This window comes from Suncus etruscus, chromosome 2, assembly GCF_024139225.1.
Source record: "Suncus etruscus isolate mSunEtr1 chromosome 2, mSunEtr1.pri.cur, whole genome shotgun sequence".
In the NCBI taxonomy this organism is placed as follows: Eukaryota; Metazoa; Chordata; class Mammalia; order Eulipotyphla; family Soricidae; genus Suncus; species Suncus etruscus.
In genome coordinates, this window is record NC_064849.1 from 6,582,122 (window position 1) to 6,602,134 (window position 20,013).

Consider the following 20,013-nt stretch of genomic DNA (forward strand, 5'->3'; position numbering starts at 1 on the left):
AGAGGTCTCCCCTTGGAGTAGGGCGGAATGTGGTGGTGGGGGTCCCCAAGAGAGTGCAGGCCCGTCTCCGCGCCCCAAGCCGGCAGCACCTTGGACAGAGCCCGGCTAGGGGTGGGACTGGATGTCCTGACAGTGCAAGAGCATGAGGGGTGCCGGGGGGCGTGCGTGTGTGGCCCTGGGGGAAACCCAGCTGCTTTCCACTTGGGGGTGCGCTCCAGGCGTCTGGGCTTTCTCTGCGGGACCCGGAGCGCCGGGTCCCACCGACTGCCGCGCGGGGTGGGCCCCGCCGAGCCGCGAGCATCCTGGAAAGGGGGTGCCCAGGGGCGTGGCCTCCGTGCCCATTGGTGCCCGCGGGGTGACGTCCGCAGCCGGGCGCGCGAAACGGTGGCGGGACGGCGGGGGCGAGGGCGGGGCCTGGCGTCCCCTCCGTGTCCGGCCGCGCCCCGTAGTCCCGGCTGCGGGGAGACTCCGGGCCGCTCGCTGCGGTGCGCGGGTAACTAACTGTCCTTGCGGCGCGCCGGCTGCGAGGACTGGGCCGCGCGTCTCGTCTCGTCTCTGGCCACCGCCCCGACGCGTGGGCTGTGCAGGACCCGCGCGTGCGCAGCAGTGCACGGGGGGCGCGGGCCGGGTCTGCGGGGGGACCCCCAGATTGGCGCGTGCGTGCGCGGGCGAGGGACCCGCCGCTGGCCGACCGGGATGAGCCTCGGCGCGCTGCGGCCCCACTGAGCCGGCCGCCGCGCGGGGCCCGAGGAGCGCGGGCCGGGCCATGGCGTTCCTGGCCGGGCCGCGCCTGCTGGACTGGGCCAGCTCGCCACCGCACCTGCAGTTCAACAAGTTCGTGCTCACGGGCTACCGGCCAGCGAGCAGCGGCTCGGGCTGCCTGCGGAGCCTCTTCTACCTGCACAACGAGCTGGGCAACATCTACACGCACGGTGAGCCGCGGCTGCAGCCCCGCGCCCGCTCCTAGGCCGCGCGCGCCCAGGTCCCCGGGCTGTCCGGCCCCTGGCACGGCCGGGAACCGCGGTGACAAAGCTGCTATTGTCTGTCCTGCTTCGGCCTTCTTGCCTTCTCCGTGGGGCCCCTCCCCGCGCCCCGCAGAGTCCCGGGCCGGAGCAGGGTCCCCCCACCCCACCCAGGACAGATCTCGGGCCGGGCTGGCCCCACCCGCACGGGGATCCTAGGCTCGGGGCTCCGCCTGGCGGCTACTCTGGCCCCCCATTCCTGCGGCCCCTCCTCCGCGTCCGCCCCGCTGGGCTCTGCTGACACAGCCCTGCCTGTCCTTGAGCTGCCCCGCGCAGCCCCAGCTGCCCTGCCGGACACTTGCCCTCACCGGGGGCTGCCGCCTGGCCTGAGAGTGGGCAGCTAGATGGTCTCCACAGATGTGTCCGTGCCAGGGCGTCCCGGGGAAAGACAGGAACTTCCCTTAGAGCCGCCCCTCCCTGCCCCTTTCTGCATGACCCACCCCTGCCCCTGACCGACTGAGCACTGTCAAAGTCCTAGAGGTCATGCCTCCTGGAGGGTGGAAGACGGGGATCTCACCCCTGTCTGGACTCAGCTTGAAGTTGGCCCTGGGGTCACCGGGGAGTTCAAAGGGCCTCAGCGAGGGTGGCAGCTCCCATGCCCCCCCCAAAGCCCCTTCTCACTCTGGGCCTCTCTGGGGTCTGTGCTGGGGAGTCCTGTGGACATGGCTCCATGGAGTCTCTCCCTCCCCCAGGGCTGGCCCTTCTGGGCTTCCTAGTGCTGCTGCCCACGACCGTGCCCTGGTCCCAGCTGGGCAAGGATGGCTGGCTGGGGGGCACACACTGCGTGGCCTGCCTGGCACCCCCTGCGGGCTCTGTGCTCTACCACCTCTTCATGTGCCACCAAGGCGGCAGTACGGTGTATGCCCGGCTGCTGGCCCTGGACATGTGCGGGGTCTGTCTCGTCAATACCCTCGGTGAGTGGTGGTGCCTGGGGGGCTTGGGAGGGGTTTTGTGGACCCCCAACTCACGGCCTCTCCCGCCTCTCTTCCTGCAGGAGCCCTTCCCATCATCCACTGCACCTTGGCCTGCAGGCCCTGGCTGCGTCCCGCGGCCCTGCTGGGCTACACCATTCTGTCTGGCGTGGCCGGCTGGCGGGCCCTCACTGCCCCCTCCACTAGCGCCCGGCTGCGGGCTTTCGGCTGGCAGGCCGGTGCCCGCCTTCTGGTGTTCGGCGCCCGGGGCGTGGGGCTAGGCTCGGGCGCTCCTGGCTCTTTGCCCTGCTACCTGCGCATGGACGCGCTGGCACTTCTCGGGGGGCTGGTGAATGTGGCCCGCCTGCCTGAGCGCTGGGGGCCCGGCCGCTTCGACTACTGGGGCAATTCACACCAGATCATGCACCTGCTCAGCGTGGGCTCCATCCTGCAGCTGCACGCAGGTGTTGTGCCCGACCTGCTCTGGGCTGCCCACCATGCCTGCCCACCCGACTGAGCCCCCCCTGCTGCTGGTCTGCAGTGCTGGCCTCCAGCTCCCCCCTGCTGGGAGCCTGGCCTATACCCCCCTTTTGCGCTGGGGGTGAGCCTCTAAGATCCCTGCCTTCCTCCAGGCTTCAGTTTACCCTCTTTGAATGGGAACCGAGTCAGTGGGAAGAGCTGGGGGACCCAGTGACCCTACCCTCACCAGCACCTGGGCCTCGACCCTCCGCCCTGCATGCCAGCCTCTCCGCCCAGACACACGGGTGGAAGCGCCAGAGCAGGCCTGGAAAGGGGGGATGCAGTGGCTTTCTCCAGGCAGCTGGCAAGACCCCGAGCCAGGACCCATCTCGAGTGCCATGCTGACTGCACACCCGCTCAGGAAACCTCCGCCCACACTCAGGGCCCCCGGCCCGCCGGGACCAGGCTTCACAAGGGGCTTTGCACTGGCAGCCAAAGCCCTGGGCTCAGGGTGAAGAAAATAAAAAGCCAGGAAGCGCCACCGCCAAACCAGCGCCTAAGATTGAGACTGTTTATTAGCCGTGGGGAAATGGGGGTCACTGACGTTTCCAGGGCGGCAGGAAAGGGTAAAAACAGCAGGTCAGGTCGGGACCAGGGTGTCTTCGAAGAGGCTAAGGAGGTTCCGTGGCTCGAAGGAGGGGAAGGCGCCCTGGGGGGGCTCTGGGTCAATGTCACTGAGGTCCAGGGCATCCCTGGGTGGGGAGACACCAGTCAGCAATGAGGGAATCATGGCTCGGCCCTGGCCCTGCTCACCTCAGTGCTGACCTGCTCTTGGTGGCAGGAGAACCCTGGCGGGGGGTGAACGTGGTCCCAGCAGCCCTGGTCAGGACCTCTGGAGAGAGCAAGGGCCTGTGCAGGTGCAAAGAAGTGGGGTGTCAGGGTGGGGGAAGCCATGCAGGCAGGCTGAGGCCCTGTCCAGCCCTCAGCACAGCATCTGTGCCCCGAGGACAAAGCTCCTCCAAGCCCAACTGCCATACAGGATCTCGGGGCCCAGTCTGTGGTTGTATCAGGGTTCCCAGGGAACCCGAGGATCATACAGCAGTAGGGATACTGTAGGTTGCATCAGGTGGGGCCCCGAAGATGCAGCAAAATCAAACTGGGCTTAGGCCGAGGATCCTGCACAACCCACCCCATGCTCTCATCTTCCCAGGGGCCACAGAGGCTGCCATCTAGGATGCTGCAGGGCGGGGAGCTGGGCGGTGTGGTCGGGGGGCCAGGCGGCTGCAGCCAGCGGGCGGGGTGTGCCAGCCCATTCCAGAGCCAGCACAGCAAGGCAATCAGGGCCTGCAGGGAGAATGGAGGGGCGACACATGAGGCTGGGCTCTGGACACTGAGTGAAGGGGCAGGGGCCCACGCCACTCCTGGGCTCACCTGCCACAGGGCCCGGCCTTGGCGCCAGGCCTCAGCCGCAGAGCACCACAGGGTGCTCCAGGTCCGCGTCTGCCGCAGGGCGGGCAGGGCCAGCAGGGCCTCAGCCGAGGGCCGCAGCTTGGGGTCCGGCTCCAGCATCATAGTGAGAACAGCACGCAGCTCAGGAGACAGGCCTGGTTTGGGAGTGCCGGGGTTAGGGATAGGCCCGAGCCAATGGCCATGTTATTGCCCCCTCCATGGACACACACCAGCACTCACCAGCTGTGAACTCGGGGGGCAGGTACCCCTGGCGCAGCTGCTGCCAGCTCTCCCCACCACGAGGCAGCTCCATGTTGCAGGCCACTTCCAGGATGGTGAGCCCTAGGCTGGGTGAGGGGACGGGGCAGACCCTCAGCCTGGCCATCCAGGGGCCGGGCGAGGTGAGTGCATCCCGGAGTGGGCAGGCAGCCCCTCACCTGAACACATCGGCGGCCGTCCCGTAGCTGCCTTGTAGCAGCTCAGGGGCCATGTAGCAGGGGTCCCCCTCCTGTGCCTCGCTGGCACCTATGGCCCCCAGCTCCACCAGCAGCCCGAAGTCACCCAGCTTGCAGCGGCCCCTTGGGCCCAGGAAGATGTTGGCGGGCTTGACGTCCATGTGGGCCAGGCCTTGACCGTGCAGGTGTGCCAGGGCCAGCAGTGCGTCCCGCAAGTAGCCCCAGACCCGGGCCTCAGGCAGGCGGGCGCCCCACACGTCGCAGTGCTGCTGGAGGCTGTGCCCGCACAATTCTGTCTGCAGGTACAGCAGTCCCGCCTCTTCCCAGGCACGCTCCAGCCGCACGCAACGCGGGTGCCGCCCCACCTTCTCGTGCCCACGCACCTCGGCCAGCTTGCGGGCACGGTCCTTGGGACCCCGGAAGGGCGACACAGAGCGCTTCACAGCGTACAGCCTCCCATCATCCTTGGAGCGCACCTGGAAGGGAGGCGGCGCTTGTGGGGCCTGGTGGCACCTCTCCCCAGGTTTGGCTCACACAGGGGGGACCCAAGGATGGAGCTGGATGGCCCCCTCACCCTCCCTCCACTGAAGAGGCTGCTACAGAACCTCGGGCAGTGGGGACATGGGGGAGAAGGTGCCGAGTCTGCAGATGGGTGGTCCTCTGGCCCTTCCCCTGCAAGGGGAGGAACCTCTGGCTTGAAAGCATTGAGAAAGGGGTGAGAACATATTTCAAGGGGAAAGAAGACAGCAAGTGGGACGTAAGATTGGTGGGGACAGGCTGGGGCACTCCACTCACACTCCCTCACCTTGAAGACTGTCCCGTAGGAGCCTTGGCCCAGGCGACCGAGTGTCTGGAAGCGCTGCTGGAAGAAGGACTCGGGCCGGTGGGGGTCATAGCCGGGGCTCTGCAGCATCTCGGAGACATTGCCGTGGAATGATACACACCGCGGCCGGGGCTGCTTCCAGCCCGGGGTCCAGGCAGGGAAGAGACGGCTGAAGGGGACGCTGCCCTTGGCAGGGGGCCGGGGTGGGAGGCTCCGGCTCAGCCCCCCAGGCCTCTTGAGGGAGAAGCCGGATTCAGCGTGGCGGAAGTAGGCGGGCACGGGGACTGGCAATGGGGTCCCTTCGGCAGGCACAGGCATGGCCAGGGCAGCAGGTCTGGGGGCCAGGGTGAGGCAGTGAGTCCACTCAGTGGAAACTGGGGCCAAGGGCCACAAGAAAGCGGTGGGAGAGAGCCGGGTCCGGGCTGTCCTCGAGTTCTACTGCACACATGGGGTCACAGCCACTAAGCACCTGAGGAGGGAGGGGAGCTCAGGGGCATTCGGGAGGGGAGACCCCAAACCAGATACTCCTGCTGTGCCTACAAACGATACAGAAAGGCCAAGTAGGACAGGGGTCTGGATCCTGAGGTTTCCTTCAGGTTCTCTCCCCTATGATACTCAGGTACCTCTACGGGGCCCTCTGCCCCTCCACGTTATAAGTCCAGGAGAGGGCCAGAGCACCAGACCTGGAGTAGCCCTAAGCACCAGGTGGTATCACCTCCCCAAATAAAACAATCTGCCAGTTAAATGCAGTGAAGAGATGGGGTACCTTCAGCCCCGCTTCCACCACCAGTCTCAAAGGCTGAAGACTCCTCTTCAAGCCCAGCAACAGGGGACCAAATCAGCCAGGTTTGGGTACACAGGGAGCAAGTGTAAGGTGCCGCCTCCTCAGGGCAGCATGAGGCCAGCTGGTGAGCACCAGAAAGGGGCAACTGAAAACCACCTTCCAATGTCAGAGAAGTCTCAGGCATTGAACCCTGAAGTTGCCCTAGGGGCCGAAGCGATAGGACAGCAGGGAGAATACTTGACTAACATGGAGCTGACCCAGGTTTGACCATCCCCAGCATCTCCGATGGTCCCCACCAAGCCCTCCAGGAATGATTGCCAAGTGCAAAGCCAGGATAAGTCCTGAGCAGGTGTGGACCAAAAGCCATTACAGATTCCTAAAACCAAAAGACACAGGAAAAGGCAAAGCTCTTGGACTAAAACGCAGACCTAGCCATACCCAGTGACCCCTTGGGGGCTTCTCTGCGGGACACATGGGCTGTGAGAATGCTGCCACATCCTGAAATGCAGTGACACAGGGCTGGGCTGGAGGACGAACCTTCCTAGACCCAGACTCACTGCCAAGCTACAATAACCCAGATCAACTTGGGAATTCAGAAATACCAACTTCTCCTGAGAATAAACATTTTTAATTTGGTGTTTGAGCCATGCTTATTGGTGCTTGGGGGCTATTCCTGGCAATGCTCAGGGTACCATGCAGTGCTGGGGATTGAACCTGGGCCTCTTGTGTGCAAATCCTGAGCACTACCCTGGTGAAGCTCCACTTGGTACCCTGAGAGCTGTGATGAGGCCCCAAAGTGACCAGTAGGAAGACCCAGTAGGAGCCTGATGAACCCAGAAAGTCCCCATCTGCATTTCCCAAAGCTGAAGACACCTGGAGTCACAGTCAGAAATAGCCACGCTTCGGGCCAGAGAGATAGCATGGAGGTGAGGCGTTTGCCTTGCATGCAGAAGGACGGTGGTTCGGCATTCCATAAGGTCCCCCGAGCCTGCCGGGGGCGATTTCTGAGCATAGAGCCAGGAGTAGCTCTAAGCGCTGCCAGGTGTGACCCAAAAGCCAACGCCCCCCCCAAAAAAAAAGAAATAGCCACGCTTGCTTATGGCAATGCTGTCTCCAGTCCAGTCAGTGGGAGGGATGCACTTCTGACTGAATTCCCCATCCTCAATACACATAATCTTGCCCATCTTATTCCCACACTATTTGTTTTATTGAATCAGACACATATTTCTGAGTTCTTGAACCGAACCCAGGGGGTGCTCAGGGCTTACACCTGGCACTTCTGTGGGAGGTGGACTCAGGGGAAGTGAATTCACTCACTTTGGTGACACAGGACAGCAAACCCAAGGCGGGCACCTCAACCCACAATATCCCATCTTTCCAGCTCCCAAATCTGAGACTGTATCTATCTAGGCGTGGACCTGATCAAGCTCAAGGGCAGCTGGGGAGTCTCTAAGAGCCCAGGGAACCCCCGAGCTGCCTGGCACTAACCTGAGTGGATGAACCCCTCTGCAAGAAGGTAGACAACTCCTGCTCCTGCCTGTGGTGACTGGCAGTGGTCCTCAAACTATAGCCCGAGGGCCACATATTCTATTTGTATCTGTTTTGTTTCTTCATTGCAAAATAAGATATATGCAGTGTGCATAAGAATTCGTTCATAAGTTTTGTTTTTACTAGAGTCAGACCCTCCAATGGTCTGAGGGACAGTGAACTGGTCCCCTGTTTAAAAAGTTTGAGGACCCCTTTAGGGCTAGCATGGAGGTAAGGCGTTTGCCTTGCATACAGAAGGACGGTGGTTCAAATTCCAGCATCCCATATGGCCCCTCGAGCCTGCCAGGTAGTGATTTCTGAGCGCAGAACCAGGAGGAATCCCTGAGCGCTGCTGGATGTGACCCCAAAACCAAAAAAGAAAAGCGGGGTGCAGCCGCAGTTCCCCAGAGCGAGCGAGCGAGCGCCCCGCCCGAGAACCCCTGGAACCATCCAGGCTTTGCTCACCTGGGCCTGGAGGGCGGGGCGGGGCTCCTCACGCGTAGAACCAGATTCTGGGCAGATAAGAGGTGGAGGCCGTGGAGGGGGGTTCTTCGGGGGTTCCGATGAGCCGGGGTCCGCCGCAACGGTCTCTCTCGGGCACCGGGGAGGGGCAGGAAGATCCACCCAGGTGGGGAACGGCCTCGGACGCGCGCGGAGCCGTCTCGCGCCAAAACTTCCAAACTGGCCTCGAAGCCCCGCCCAGAAACGCCTTTTCGCACGCCCCCTCCTCTCAACAGCCAATCAGAGACGCCCTCCGTCGGGAGTCACGCCCCTCTGACGCCATCCGTGCGCGTCGAGCGTGACCACGGCGCAGGCGCAGAGACCTGGGCGTGGGCGCCACCGCGGAAAGAGGTGCGGCCTGGCTGTGGAGCACCCCGAGTTTTCCCCGCATCTCGGGACTCGGGCGGAGGGTCCCCGAATTCTTACTGACGCCCCCAGTCGCTGCTCTTGTGGACATGACTTCACTTTTGCGTCTTTTAAAAGTTTTATCTTTGCTCGTCCCGGAAGTGCCCCGGAGGCGTCCCCGGGCCCAGGACCGGAAGTCCCGGAGGAGGCGTCGGCCCAGCCCTGGGGCCTGGAGTGGCCTGGGCTCGCCCGGTTATGCTTCGGTGCAGGGCCGGCCATCCCCCGGACCTCCTGAGTTGGGTGCCAGGAAATGCTGCTCTCTACCTAAAATGTTACTTCAAAAATTTGTGATTTACTTTGGTCACAATAAAAAATGCTAAAAAAAAAAAAAAGGGCCGGCAAGGTGGCGCTAGAGGTAAGGTGTCTGTCTGCCTTGCAAGCGCTAGCCAAGGAAGGACCGCGGTTCGATCCACCGGCCTCCCATATGGTCCCCCCAAGCCAGGGGCAATTCCTCCCATATGGTCCCCCCAAGACAGGGGCAATTCTTGAGCGCTTAGCCAGGAGTAACCGCTGAGCATCAAACGGTTGTGGCCCGAAAAAACAAACAAACAAACAAAAAAGCTAAAAAGACAAAAACAAACATAAGGGCGTTTGCCTTGCATGCAGAAGGACGGCGCTTCGAATCTCCGAATCCCCGCATCGCATATGGTTCCCGGGGCCTGCGCAAAGCCTACAGGAGTAATCCCTGAGCGCTGCTGGGTGTGGCCCAAAAACCAAACAAAAACAAAAAAATGCTGCTCTACCAGGAAACCCTTCTGGACAGGCCCCCTTTGGCCCTACAGAAAGCACCCAGCCACCTCTGAGTCTGCCCTTTCTAGACTTTTTTTGTTTGTTTATGTTAGGGAGATGAATTTCTTGGGGCCACACCCTATTATGGGAGACTGTGTAGTTATTGGGGGTGGAACAGGCAACACAAGCACCTTAAACTACTGTATTTTCTTTATTTTTTCTTTTGGGCCAAACCCGGTGACGTTCAGGGGTTAGTCCTGGCTATGTGCTCAGAAATCGCTCGTGGCTTGGGGGCCATATGGGATGCCAAGGGATCGAACCGCGATCAGTTCTAAGTTAGCGCATGTAAGGCAAATGCCCTACCACTTGCCCCACACCCCTGTATTTCCTCTCCGACCCTTTTCTAGTTTTTTTGTTTTGTTTTGGGGCCACACCCTGTGGCGCTCAGGATTTATTCCTGGCTCTGTGTCCTGCCAGGCTCGGGAATCCATATAGGATGCTAGAGGTCGAACCCGGATCGGTTGGGTCCTCCCTAACCGCTCGCTGCACCATCACTCCAGCTCCCCTTTTCCCTCTCAGTGGGATGTGAGACCGGGGCTCCCTTGAAACTCCCTCAGTCCTTCCTAGCAAAATGCCCTTGAAGATGTGCTCATCTTCCTGAGCTGCTTCATCTCCTGGAAGAACAGCTGACCAGCCTTGGGCTCAAAGCCGATGATCCCTTAAAGGACTGAGCAGAAGCAGCAAAGGCGCTGACATTGATCCCTCTCCAGCTGGTTCCTCTGGGGCTTGCTCCTTATTCCAGTTTAATCGGGGAGTCAGGCTTTTAGGATGCCACCTGCAGGAGAAGGACGGAAATTACACCCTCGGTTACTGGTGGACCTCACCCTTCCTGCCTCAGGCTCCTGGCGGGCTTCTACAGTGGATGTTCCTGTTGGGAGCATGGACTGGTGGAGGAGTACCTTGAAAACCCGGAGTTTGGGGATTGTGCAGCCTTGCCCCCCACCTACCTTTGTGTTAGCATTCTGGAAGCCATTGCTCCTTGTCAAGGACCCCAGAGGGTCTGGGGAAATGCCAGCTCCTCCAGTTGCCTTTCCTATCTCCAGTTCATCTCCTGGAACCTGGATTCAGGCCCCTTTCAACTACCCATTCTTATTTTAGTTATTTGGGTGCCTAGGACCAAACACATGGTCTCACGCATGCAAGACACCAACTGCCTGCTCTTAAAATTTTGGGGGGGGCACACCCAGTGGCATTCAGGGGTTCCTCCTGGCTCTGTGCTCAGAAATCACACCTGGCAGTCTTGGGGGGCCATATGGGATGTCGGGGATGGAACCTGGGTCCACAGTATGCAAGGCAAACGCCCTACCACTGTGTTGTCACTTGGCCCCTGCTCTTGAAATTCTGATTCAAGTAACTTAGAAGATATATTTTTTTAATTAAAAATATATGCTTTCTGGGGCCCGGAGAGATAGCACAGTGGTGTTTGCCTTGCAAGCAGCTGATCCAGGACCAAAGGTGGTTGGTTCGAATCCCGATGTCCCATATGGTCCCCTGTGCCTGCCAGGAGCTATTTCTGAGCAGACAGCCAGGAGTAACCCCTGAGCACCTTCGGGTGTGGCCCAAAAACCAATATATATATGCTTTTGGGGCCGGTGAGGTAGCGCTAGAGGTAAGGTGTCTGCCTTGCAAGCGCTAGCGTAGGACAGACTTCGGTTCAATCCCCCAGCGTCCCATATGGTCCCCCAAGCCAGGGGCGACTTCTGAGCGCATAGCCAGGAGTAACCCCTGAGCGTCACCGGGTGTGGCCCCCCAAAAAAATACATGCTTTCAAAAAAAAATACATGCTTTCAGCAGCAGTGGATAAGGAAATGTCTAAGGCTCACCTGGCTTCGATCCCTGGCACCCTTTATTATCCCTTGAGCCCCACCAGGAGTGATTCCTAAGTATCAGGAGTAACCCTAAGCATTGAGTTTGCCAGCCCTCCTAATTACAATTTAGGAGTCCCCTCAACCCCTCAAAAATACATACACCTCGGGCCAGAGAGATAGCATGGAGGTAAGACATTTGCCTTGCATGCAGAAGGATGGTGGTTAGAATCCCTGCATACCATATGTTCCCCCATGCCTGCCAGGGGCTATTTCTGAGTGTAGAGCCAGAAGTAACACCTGAGCGCTGCTGAGTGTGATCCAAAAACCAATAAATAAATAAACATACACTTCACAGAAAAGGAAAAAGGAAGGAAGAAAAAGGCAACATGGGGGTGTGTGTGAAGATGCAGTACAGCCAGTATGTGTGTCCAGTCCTATCCCTGGCTTCCCAGATGGTCCCTTGAACCTTTCAGGAGTAGTTCCTAAGCGCAGAGCCAGGAGTACCGTATCTATTCGAGTATAATGCGTAGATTTTCTACCAAAAAAAGGAAATCAAAGTTTGGGTGCGCATTATAAACTAGGGCTGGCATGGGGTGGCAGTGGTGGCCGGTCCAATGAGGGTGCAGGCGAATTGTGAGTTCGCACTGCGTTTTCCGGACTGTAGCCGCGCACTGTACACGAGGGCGAAGAAAACAAAACTTCTAGAAACCTAGCCTATCTCTCGTGACATCCTGGGTTAAATCATCATGGGAAGACATACCAGAAGATATGATCAAGAGCTTTTTGAAGACAGGCATCAGCAGTAAAATGGACAGCACAGAAGATGACCTGCTGTGGAATTCAGACTCAGAAGAAAGTGAAGAAACTGGAGAAAAAGATGTTCCTGCCAACTGGGACACTGATGAAAAAGTAACTCGAGAAGAATGGGAACAACTCTTTAGTGTATCTGATGATGAATCTGACTTGGAAAGCATTTTAAATAAATATTGTTACCGGTAATTTTATTTCGGTATTGTGTTTATACCAGTTTAGGTTGTCAATAAATGATTTTTATCATGGACACACGTGTTCAATGTTTTTTTCTCAATTACAATGCTTGGTGTGAAACAAAATTTTATACCGATTTTTAATCGAAAATTAGGGGCCGGGTAGGTGGCGCTGGAGGTAAGGTGTCTGCCTTGCAAGCGCTAGCCAAGGAAGGACCGCGGTTCGATCCCCCGGCGTCCCATATGGTCCCCCCAAGCCTGGGGCGATTTCTGAGCACATAGCCAGGAGTAACCCCTGAGCGTCAAACGGGTGTGGCCCAAAAACCAAAAAAAAAAAAAAAGAAAAGAAAATTAGGGGTGCGCGTTATACATGTGTGCGCCTTATACTCGAATACATACTGTAAGCCCTGAGCTTCGACAGGTGTCACCCAAAACGAAGAAACCATAAGTGACTGTGCTAGGCTGACCTATACAGTACAGTGATCCAGAGAGCAGAAAAGAGCTGGGGTGGAACTCAAGAACATGGGGTTCAGTTCCTGCCACAAAAGCTGCACAGTCCTTAGGATTTCCCCCAATTACCTGAAAACCTTGGGTACACAGGGAAGATGGGGGCGCACAGAGAGGATGGAGAACACACAGGGAGGATGGGGCTCACTCCTTTTTTTTTGTTTTGTTTTGTTTTTTTTTTTTTTTGTTTTTGGGCCACACCCGGCGGTGCTCAGGGGTGACTCCTGGATGTCTGCTCAGAAATAGCTCCTGGCAGGCACCAGGACCATATGGGACACCGGGAGTCGAACCAACCACCTAGGTCCTGGATTGGCTGCTTGCAAGGCAAACGCCGCTGTGCTATCTCTCCGGGTGGGCTCACTCCTTTAAAAACAACCCACTACTTTATAGAGCGGTGTTTGCCTTTTCAGAGCAGCTGTGAGGACCCAAGGACCCTCCGATCACAATCCGCCGCCCCCTACCCCTGGGGTCACAGAATTCCCCTCCAAAAATCTAAAGGACCAAAAGCCCCTAGTGGTGGTCGGATCCCAATCGGAGAGAGCACGCCTCCGTGTGTCGAGACCGTGTAACTGCACCCCGGATTTTGGCCCTACAGGCGTGCGCCTGGACACAGGGATCTGGTGCTTTTATTTATGATTACTTTTAATCTTTTTACTTTATCTTTTTTGGGGAGTCCCACACCCGGCAGCGTTCAGGGGTTACTCCTGGCTCTGCGCTCAGAAATCTCTCCTGGCAGGCTCGGGAAACTATATGGGTTGTGTGTGTGTGTGTGTTTTGTTGTTGTTGTTTGTTTTTTGGGCCACAACCGGTAGTGCTCAGGGGTTACTCCTGGCTATCTGCTCAGAAATAGCTCCTGGCAGGCACGGGGGAGTATATGGGACGCCAGGATTTGAACCAACCACCTTAGCTCCTGGATCTACTGCTTGCAAGGTAAACGCTGCTGTGCTATCTCTCCGGCCCCGGGAAACTATATGGGATGTCGGGAATCAAACCTGGGACCGTCCAGTGTCAGCTCCGGACAAGGCAAACACCCTACCGCTGTGCCATCGCTCTGGCCCAATCTGGTGTTTTTAAAAAGGGATGGCGTCAGCCTGGAAACACCCAAGCCACCCGCCCTCCCGAGGCAGGTCGGGCAACACAGCTTTTAAAGATTCCTAGTGAGGTGGGGGCCTGGAACTAAGCAGCTTAGAAAGAGCCAGAACTGAAAGCCCAAGTCCTCTTGCTGGGAGTGAGCTACTGGCCTGAGTGAAGCAACTGTTTAAAAGGGCATGGAAACAATAGCTCCGAAGATAAGTGCGCCCAGAGCAATATTCTGGGAGCTATCCCTGGACAGGTCAGAGCATCTCCAAATCAACAAAAATATCAGGAATCTAAGATGATGAAAAAGAAAAGAAAAAAAAAAAGAAGAAGAAGAAAAAATATCAAGAATCTAAGGAATTTTTTTACATTTAAAGTCTTTCCCTGAGGGGCTGGAGCGGTGACTCAAGCAGTCGTTTGCCTTGCACGAGCTAACCTAGGACAAACGCGGTTAGGATGGACTGCGGTTCGATCCCCCAAAATCCCATATGGCTCCCCATGCCAGGAGAGATTTCTGAATGCATAGCCAGGAGTAACTCCTGAGTGTCACCGGGTGTGACCCCAAAAAAATTTTCTCTGAGGGCCTCCCAAGGATAACACAGTGGGAAGGTGTTTCTCTTGCACTCAACCTACAAGGGTCCAATCGCCAGCATCCCATATGGGCCCACAGCACCACCAGGAGGTGCTGAGCCAAGGAAAAGCCCTGAGCATCATCATTTTTCCCCTAAGGGGTTGAAGAGATAATACAGTGGGGAGGGTGCTTACCTCATTTTTCAAACCCAGATTTATTCCCAACATCCCGAGAATCCCCTGAATCCCACCAAAGTGATCCCTAAGATTAGAGCCAGGAGTAACCCCTGAGCATTGCTGGGTGTAGTAGCCCAAACCCCATCCCAATTTTCCTCCTGGATTCAGGAGAGTTCACAGGTGACAGCACTTGCCTTATATGTAGCCAACCAAGACTTTACCAGTTACCACTGGAGTGACCCAGCCACATCAAAATGACAGTCACTTGCGGCAGGAACAAGAGAAAGACAGAGACCAGAGCTGGCGCCAGGCTCCCAGGGCACTGGGGGGGGGGGTTTGTGGGGATCAGCTTCTGTGTTTCTCTGTGGCATGTCTGGAGCTACAGTTCATATCTGCACAGGCACCAGTACAATGACAGGCGGGGATGGAGGTCTACAGAGGTCAGTCTGGGGGTGCCTGGGAAGAAGCCAGCGTGGGCTGAGGGGACAGCTGTGGCCTCCGAGGTGTCTGCAGACGCCCTGCCGCCCCAGCTGTCCTCCCTCCTGCATTCCTGATCTCAGTGGGCTCTGCATTTCCTGGGCCTCAGATTCACACTGCTCACACCCCCGCTGGCGCCGGCCCTCTGGTTTCCTCTGTTTAGAGCTAGGGGCCCGCCTTCCTATAAGAGTAGATGGCACTGCCTGGCTTGGGCAGGGCAAGGCTGGGGGTCCAGTGGTGCTGGGTTGGAGTGTGTGCAGGGGCAGAAGTGCCCCTCATCCCCAAACTGCACCTCACTTGCACTGCATCCCACTGGCATGTGGTACCAGGCTGCTTGATGTTTTCTACAGACCCATATTCTCACTCAGATGGCCTGGCAGTGACTTTTGACATGGTATTCTGCTGTGTATGTAAACATTTCAATGAGATTATTATGTTATTGACCCTACCCTGATTGGTGATTGTGCCCTACCCTAGGGTGTGACCTGGCATTCTGCTCCCACCATTGGGTGGTACCTTGATCCCACCATTGGGTGGTACCTGATCCCACCATTGGGTGATACCTGATTCTGGGAGATAAAAGCAAGGGTCTGTGAAAGGCAGGAGGCTTTTTGCTGGAACTAATGCTGAGGCTTTGGGCTTCAGTTTTGTCCACCGAATAAAGCTAATATTTTCACAAGCCTGACTGTCTGCTAGCTGTTTACCCTCCGCTTCACCTCAGAACCCCGGCTGATCCGAGCTGGAGGGGAAAGACCTCATCCTCCATCCCTCCATCAGTCAACCCCATCAAGGGCTGATTTGCAACAGTGTTCCTGACATGGGTGGTGGTCTGGCAAGCATCTGGCCCCACCTGCCTCCTGGGCCAGCCCCCTTGGCATGCTGCAAGAAGGCTCTGACTCCCCTGGGTTCCCTTCAGGACACAGGATCAGAATAAGAACTGGCCTGCAAGTGGGCCCTTCCTGGAACAGGGGGCCCTGCCATGTGAAGAGCAGGGCATAGAGGGACACGTGGGAGTACCTGGGGATACAAGCTGTAGATGAACCCTTCCCACATGCCCTTATGGCGAGGGGGTCCCCACATGTCGGTTGTAGAGATGAGGCTACCTGGGTCAGCAGTGTGCAAGGCAAATACTCTACCTGCTGTGCTATTGCTCTGGCCCCAGGAGCTCTAATTCTTGACCTTGAAGAGGGCCACAGTCTGGCACACTCCCATATCAACCAGGTGGGGAATTCAGATGAGGAAGCAGGCACACTGCTCTGAGAACCCTGGGGGCTACAGCCTATGCACCATTCTGGGGCTACCATTACTCAAGGCCAGACTACAGGGCTCACAGGGAGAGGTCAGTGGGTCCTGAGATCCCTCACCTGTGCTCCATCCCTTCTTCAGGTGTGGGAGAGGCTATGAAGCTCAGAAGCCAGGTAACACCTTTCTCTGTACCCCCTAACTGCAATTTGTCTCAAGAATCCCATGTGGTCTCCCTGTGCTTGGCTTGGGCTTGGTTTGCACTATCTGTGAGGTGGGAGGGCAGCCAGTGCATCTATTTGGGGGGGGGAGTCAGCTGGTTTCCAGAGTGATGCCTGCACTGGGGTGGTGAACCCAGGGAGATGCCAGAGGGGCTGGTGAGCTTGGAAGGTTTTTACCCAAAACCAAACCCCACCCAGAACTATCCTGGTCTCTTTCCACTGAGGCTGGCAGGCTAAGTTGTTCCTTTAGACTTGCAGTGGTCCTCAAACTTTTTTTGTTTTTGTTTTTGGGTCACACCCTGTAGCGCTCAGAAATCACTCCTGGCAGGCTCAGGGGATCATATGGGATGCTGGGATTCGAACCCCCGTCCTTTTGCGTCTAAGGCAAACGCCTTACTGCTGTGCTATCTCTCCGGCCCCGGTCCTCAAACTTTTTACCTTTTTTTTTTTTCCCTCAAACTTTTTAAACAAGGGGCCAGTTCATTCTCATTGTTGGAGGGCCAGACTATAGTAAAAATAAAAACTATGAACAAATTCCTATGCACACTGCGTAGATCTTATTTCGAAGCGAAGAAACAAAATGGGAACAAGGGACTGGAGAGATAGCATTTGCCTTGCATGCAGAAGGACGCTGCTAGAGGAACAAAGATGTTGGGGGTTCTGGAGTTCAGGTTCAAGAGGGGCTCTGCTCCAGGAACACTCCAACTGTGTGTGAGCGGATTCTTTATTCATGGGTGCAATTCATTGGAGGTTAATTTAGAACTGAGATCAGTGCTGAGAGAGGTTAGGTGTTTTTTTTGTTTTGTTTTGTTTTTGGTTTTTGGGTCACACCCGGCAGCGCTCAGGGGTTCCTCCTGGTTCTACGCTCAGAAATCGCTCCTGGCAGTCTCGGGGACCATATGGAATGCCAGAATTTGTATCACCAACCTTCTGCATGCAAGGCAAATGTCTTATCTCCATGCTATCTCTCCGGAGGTTTGATCCCATCATGGCTTTCTCCCCTAAACCTGTTGGCATCCCTATTGATCACCGCATCTGGGGCTCGCAGCTCACACCAGAACAGCCCAGGATCCTGGTGGTTCTGACATCATCTTTGTTTGCTGGTGTGTGTGTGTGGGTCCCCTTGGGCACTACTGCATTTCCTGGGAAAAGAGCCCCCCCACCAGGTGAGATGGGTCAGGGTGGAAATTGAAGGGTGTCCCCGGCCTCCTCTTCCCTTTCTTCGGGCAGGAGTTGGCAGGTCTGAGCTCCTGTCTCCTCATAGGCCTGGTAGGGGACACGAGGTCTCAGAGGCTAGGTAGCCCCATTCTCCCACATCCTCTGCCCATCTTTCCAGACCCCCCTTTCATTCTGATCTTTTCCTTGCTTCTCCTGTCCAGGGTTTGGCTTTGGCAATGAACTGGAAGCTCAGACAGGACTTAGTAAGGCAGGACTCCATTCCCCCATCCTCCAGACCACTGCTAAGGGCAGGTCCCCAGGCTGCTCTTCCTGTGGCCTCCCTTCTCAGAACCTCCTTTCAGAAAAGGGGCGGCTGGGCCCTGAGATCCCAGATGCAAAATGGCCAATCAAAGATTCACAATGGCAAGGTGCTAGGAGAATGTGGAGGGCCCTCTGGGGGCCAGGAAGTTTGAACCCCAGCCTGGCCCTCTCCCTCCCCGTCTCTGGCCATAGAAGTTTGGTAGGTTCTGTGTGAGCTGCACCCTAGTGTCCACTGCACTTGGGCCTCCCCTGTTCCTGCCCCAGGAGTCCTTCCCTCCCAGGGGGCATGGGGCAGAGATGGTTCCCCTTGCCCCCCATCCCTTCACAGGCTTCCCACCTCCCAAGAGCTCTGGAGAAGGAGCAAAACTGGGGCAGAGACACCCTGGGGAACCCCTTGCTTCCACTAGCAGCCCAGAGTTCCCTCTGCCCCCTCACCTCCTCTCAGGTATTGGGGATGGCCTGAACCCCTGGAAAGTTGATGAGCCCTCCATTTAGCCCCAAAATGGGCTCCAGCCTCCTTTTCTCTCCCTTCCTTGCTCTTCTAGCCTTCACTCCCATCTCCTCACCCCACAGGGTGGCTTGATGAGCTCAGGCCACAGCCAGGCACTTAGACTCAGGGGTACCCCAGTCTTCAACTTCCTCCCCTCCCCAGGGCCTCCTGGGGGCCACATGACAGTGTGTGGAATGGGGGGGGGAACCAAACAGGGATAGGGTCATTGATCAGAGAAGAATGATTCCCTCACTTCTCTTTCAGGGTACAGGAAGGAAGTGTCCTTGTATCCCCAAGTCTCTGCCACAGCCCTAGAAGGAAATGGTATGGATGAGAAGGCTTTGACTTAAGGGTCCTGTGGGAACTAGGTGCGGCTTTCAGTTCTGGGGGCCTGGCTGACCCACAGGGCAGGACTCACTTAATCTTCCTCGTCAGCAGTTCAGGCCAGTGTCCCGGGATGACCTCCCTGGTCCCCATCCAGTATTGAGGTGGGCTACCTCCATGCCTGATGGGTCAGGAGCATTCATGGTAAGAGCATGGGGGGATCAGAGATGGAAGAGAGTGCAAATAATTAGGGGACAGAGGGGAAAGGAGGGCTCTGGGGGCCTGGGATTGAATCTGGGGGTTGCAGTGAGCCAGGATTCTGTGCCCCAACCTGCCAGGGTTCTGCTGGATCTGGACCGCATCCCCCATTGAGAGAGTCTCTGAGGGATGTTCCAAGAGGCAGGTGACTTCAGAGGTGAAATCTGTGACCTTGAAGTGGACTGTCAGCCCTGGAGGTAGCAGCTGGTGGGGAGGGTTCCAGATTTTGGGAGCTGGACTGGCCCCAGACTCTGACCCCTGCTCTTCTCTGCTCTGGCCTGCAGGTTGAGGCCACTGTGGAAATGCTGAGCCCCTTACCCGGCTCGACTTCTCTCCCCTTACCCAGCTAGACCTCATCTGTGCCTCTCCTCTGTGCCAGACAGCGGCACTTCATTTATTTATTCACATTCTTTTTTTTTTTTTTTTTTTTTTTGGTTTTTGGGCCACACCCGGTGACACTCAGGGGTTACTCCTGGCTATGCGCTCAGAAGTCGCTCCTGGCTTGGGGGACCATATGGGGAGCCGGGGGATCGAACCGCGGTCCATCCAAGGCTAGCGCAGGCAAGGCAGGCACCTTACCTCTAGCGCCACCGCCCGGCCATTTATTCACATTCTTTCAGGAAGAAGTGGCAGCACAGGGCTAAGGCTTAGAATAGATTTGGGCTAGCTAGCTTTTGGGGAGCATTTGGTTCCAGTCCCCTAGAGGGCAGCCAAGTCAGGATTGTGGAGTTTATCTGTTCTGTTTGGTCATTTGGGGCCATCCCAGTGGGGCTCAGAGGGGTGGCACCATGTGGTTTCAGAGGGATATTATGTGGCTTCAGGGACTAAACTTGGTCTCTTTCTGCAAAGCCTGCATTCATCCCTGGAAGCAAGACCCCTGCCCCAGGCCTTTATCTGAGTTTATTTGTTTGTTTGTTAGTTTGGCTACACCAGGCAGTGGTCAGGAATCGCTCCTGGCAGGTTGGGGGATGTCAGAGATTGAACCCAAGGCAAGTGCCCTATCCACTATGCTGTTACTCCAATCCCACTGTTGTCTGGGTTTGTGACATTATTAAACTCTTCAGCATAAACTCATTCTCTAAAAATCTACATGTGGGGCTGGAGAGATAGGATGGTGGTAGGGCATTTGCCTTGCATGCAGAAGGGCACTGGTTCAATCCCGGCATCCCATATGTTCCCCTGAGCCTGTCAGGAGTAATTTCTGAGCATAGAGCCAGGAGTAACCCCTAAGTGCTGCTGGGTGTGACCCAAAAACCATAAATAAATAAATAA

The 20,013-nt window shown here is 57.0% G+C and overlaps 2 protein-coding genes across 2 annotated transcripts; one reads left to right on the forward strand and one right to left on the reverse strand.

Moving 5' to 3' along the window:
* Positions 1-665: 665 nt before the first annotated feature.
* Positions 666-2,941, forward strand: PAQR4 (progestin and adipoQ receptor family member 4). Its single transcript, XM_049768511.1, has 3 exons — positions 666-932; positions 1,715-1,936; positions 2,017-2,941. The coding sequence occupies exons 1-3, from the start codon at positions 767-769 to the stop codon at positions 2,448-2,450; spliced, it is 822 nt and encodes a 273-aa protein (XP_049624468.1). The 5' UTR covers positions 666-766; the 3' UTR covers positions 2,451-2,941.
* A 76-nt stretch (positions 2,942-3,017) lies between these two features.
* On the reverse strand, positions 3,018-5,498 carry PKMYT1 (protein kinase, membrane associated tyrosine/threonine 1). The gene is made up of 7 exons (XM_049768507.1): positions 5,102-5,498; positions 4,279-4,772; positions 4,082-4,188; positions 3,824-3,996; positions 3,582-3,736; positions 3,218-3,301; positions 3,018-3,144 (listed from the first exon to the last, which is right to left on the reverse strand). Exons 1-7 carry the CDS (start codon positions 5,435-5,437, stop codon positions 3,033-3,035), a joined length of 1,461 nt encoding a protein of 486 aa, XP_049624464.1. The 5' UTR covers positions 5,438-5,498; the 3' UTR covers positions 3,018-3,032.
* Between the last annotated feature and the right edge of the window lie 14,515 nt (positions 5,499-20,013).

Bases quoted from the DNA above. Each gene is read 5' to 3' on its own strand.
- PAQR4 (XM_049768511.1), top strand. From the start codon at position 767: ATGGCGTTCCTGGCCGGGCCGCGCCTGCTGGACTGGGCCAGCTCGCCA. The intron at 933-1,714 runs GTGAGCCGCGGC...TCCCTCCCCCAG, and splicing joins GGGCAACATCTACACGCACG to GGCTGGCCCTTCTGGGCTTC. The intron at 1,937-2,016 runs GTGAGTGGTGGT...CTCTTCCTGCAG, and splicing joins CTGTCTCGTCAATACCCTCG to GAGCCCTTCCCATCATCCAC.
- PKMYT1 (XM_049768507.1), bottom strand. From the start codon at position 5,437: ATGCCTGTGCCTGCCGAAGGGACCCCATTGCCAGTCCCCGTGCCCGCC. The intron at 4,773-5,101 runs GTGAGGGAGTGT...CCTCCCTTCCAG, and splicing joins CCTACGGGACAGTCTTCAAG to GTGCGCTCCAAGGATGATGG. The intron at 3,145-3,217 runs GTCAGCACTGAG...CTCCCCACCCAG, and splicing joins TCTCCTGCCACCAAGAGCAG to GGATGCCCTGGACCTCAGTG.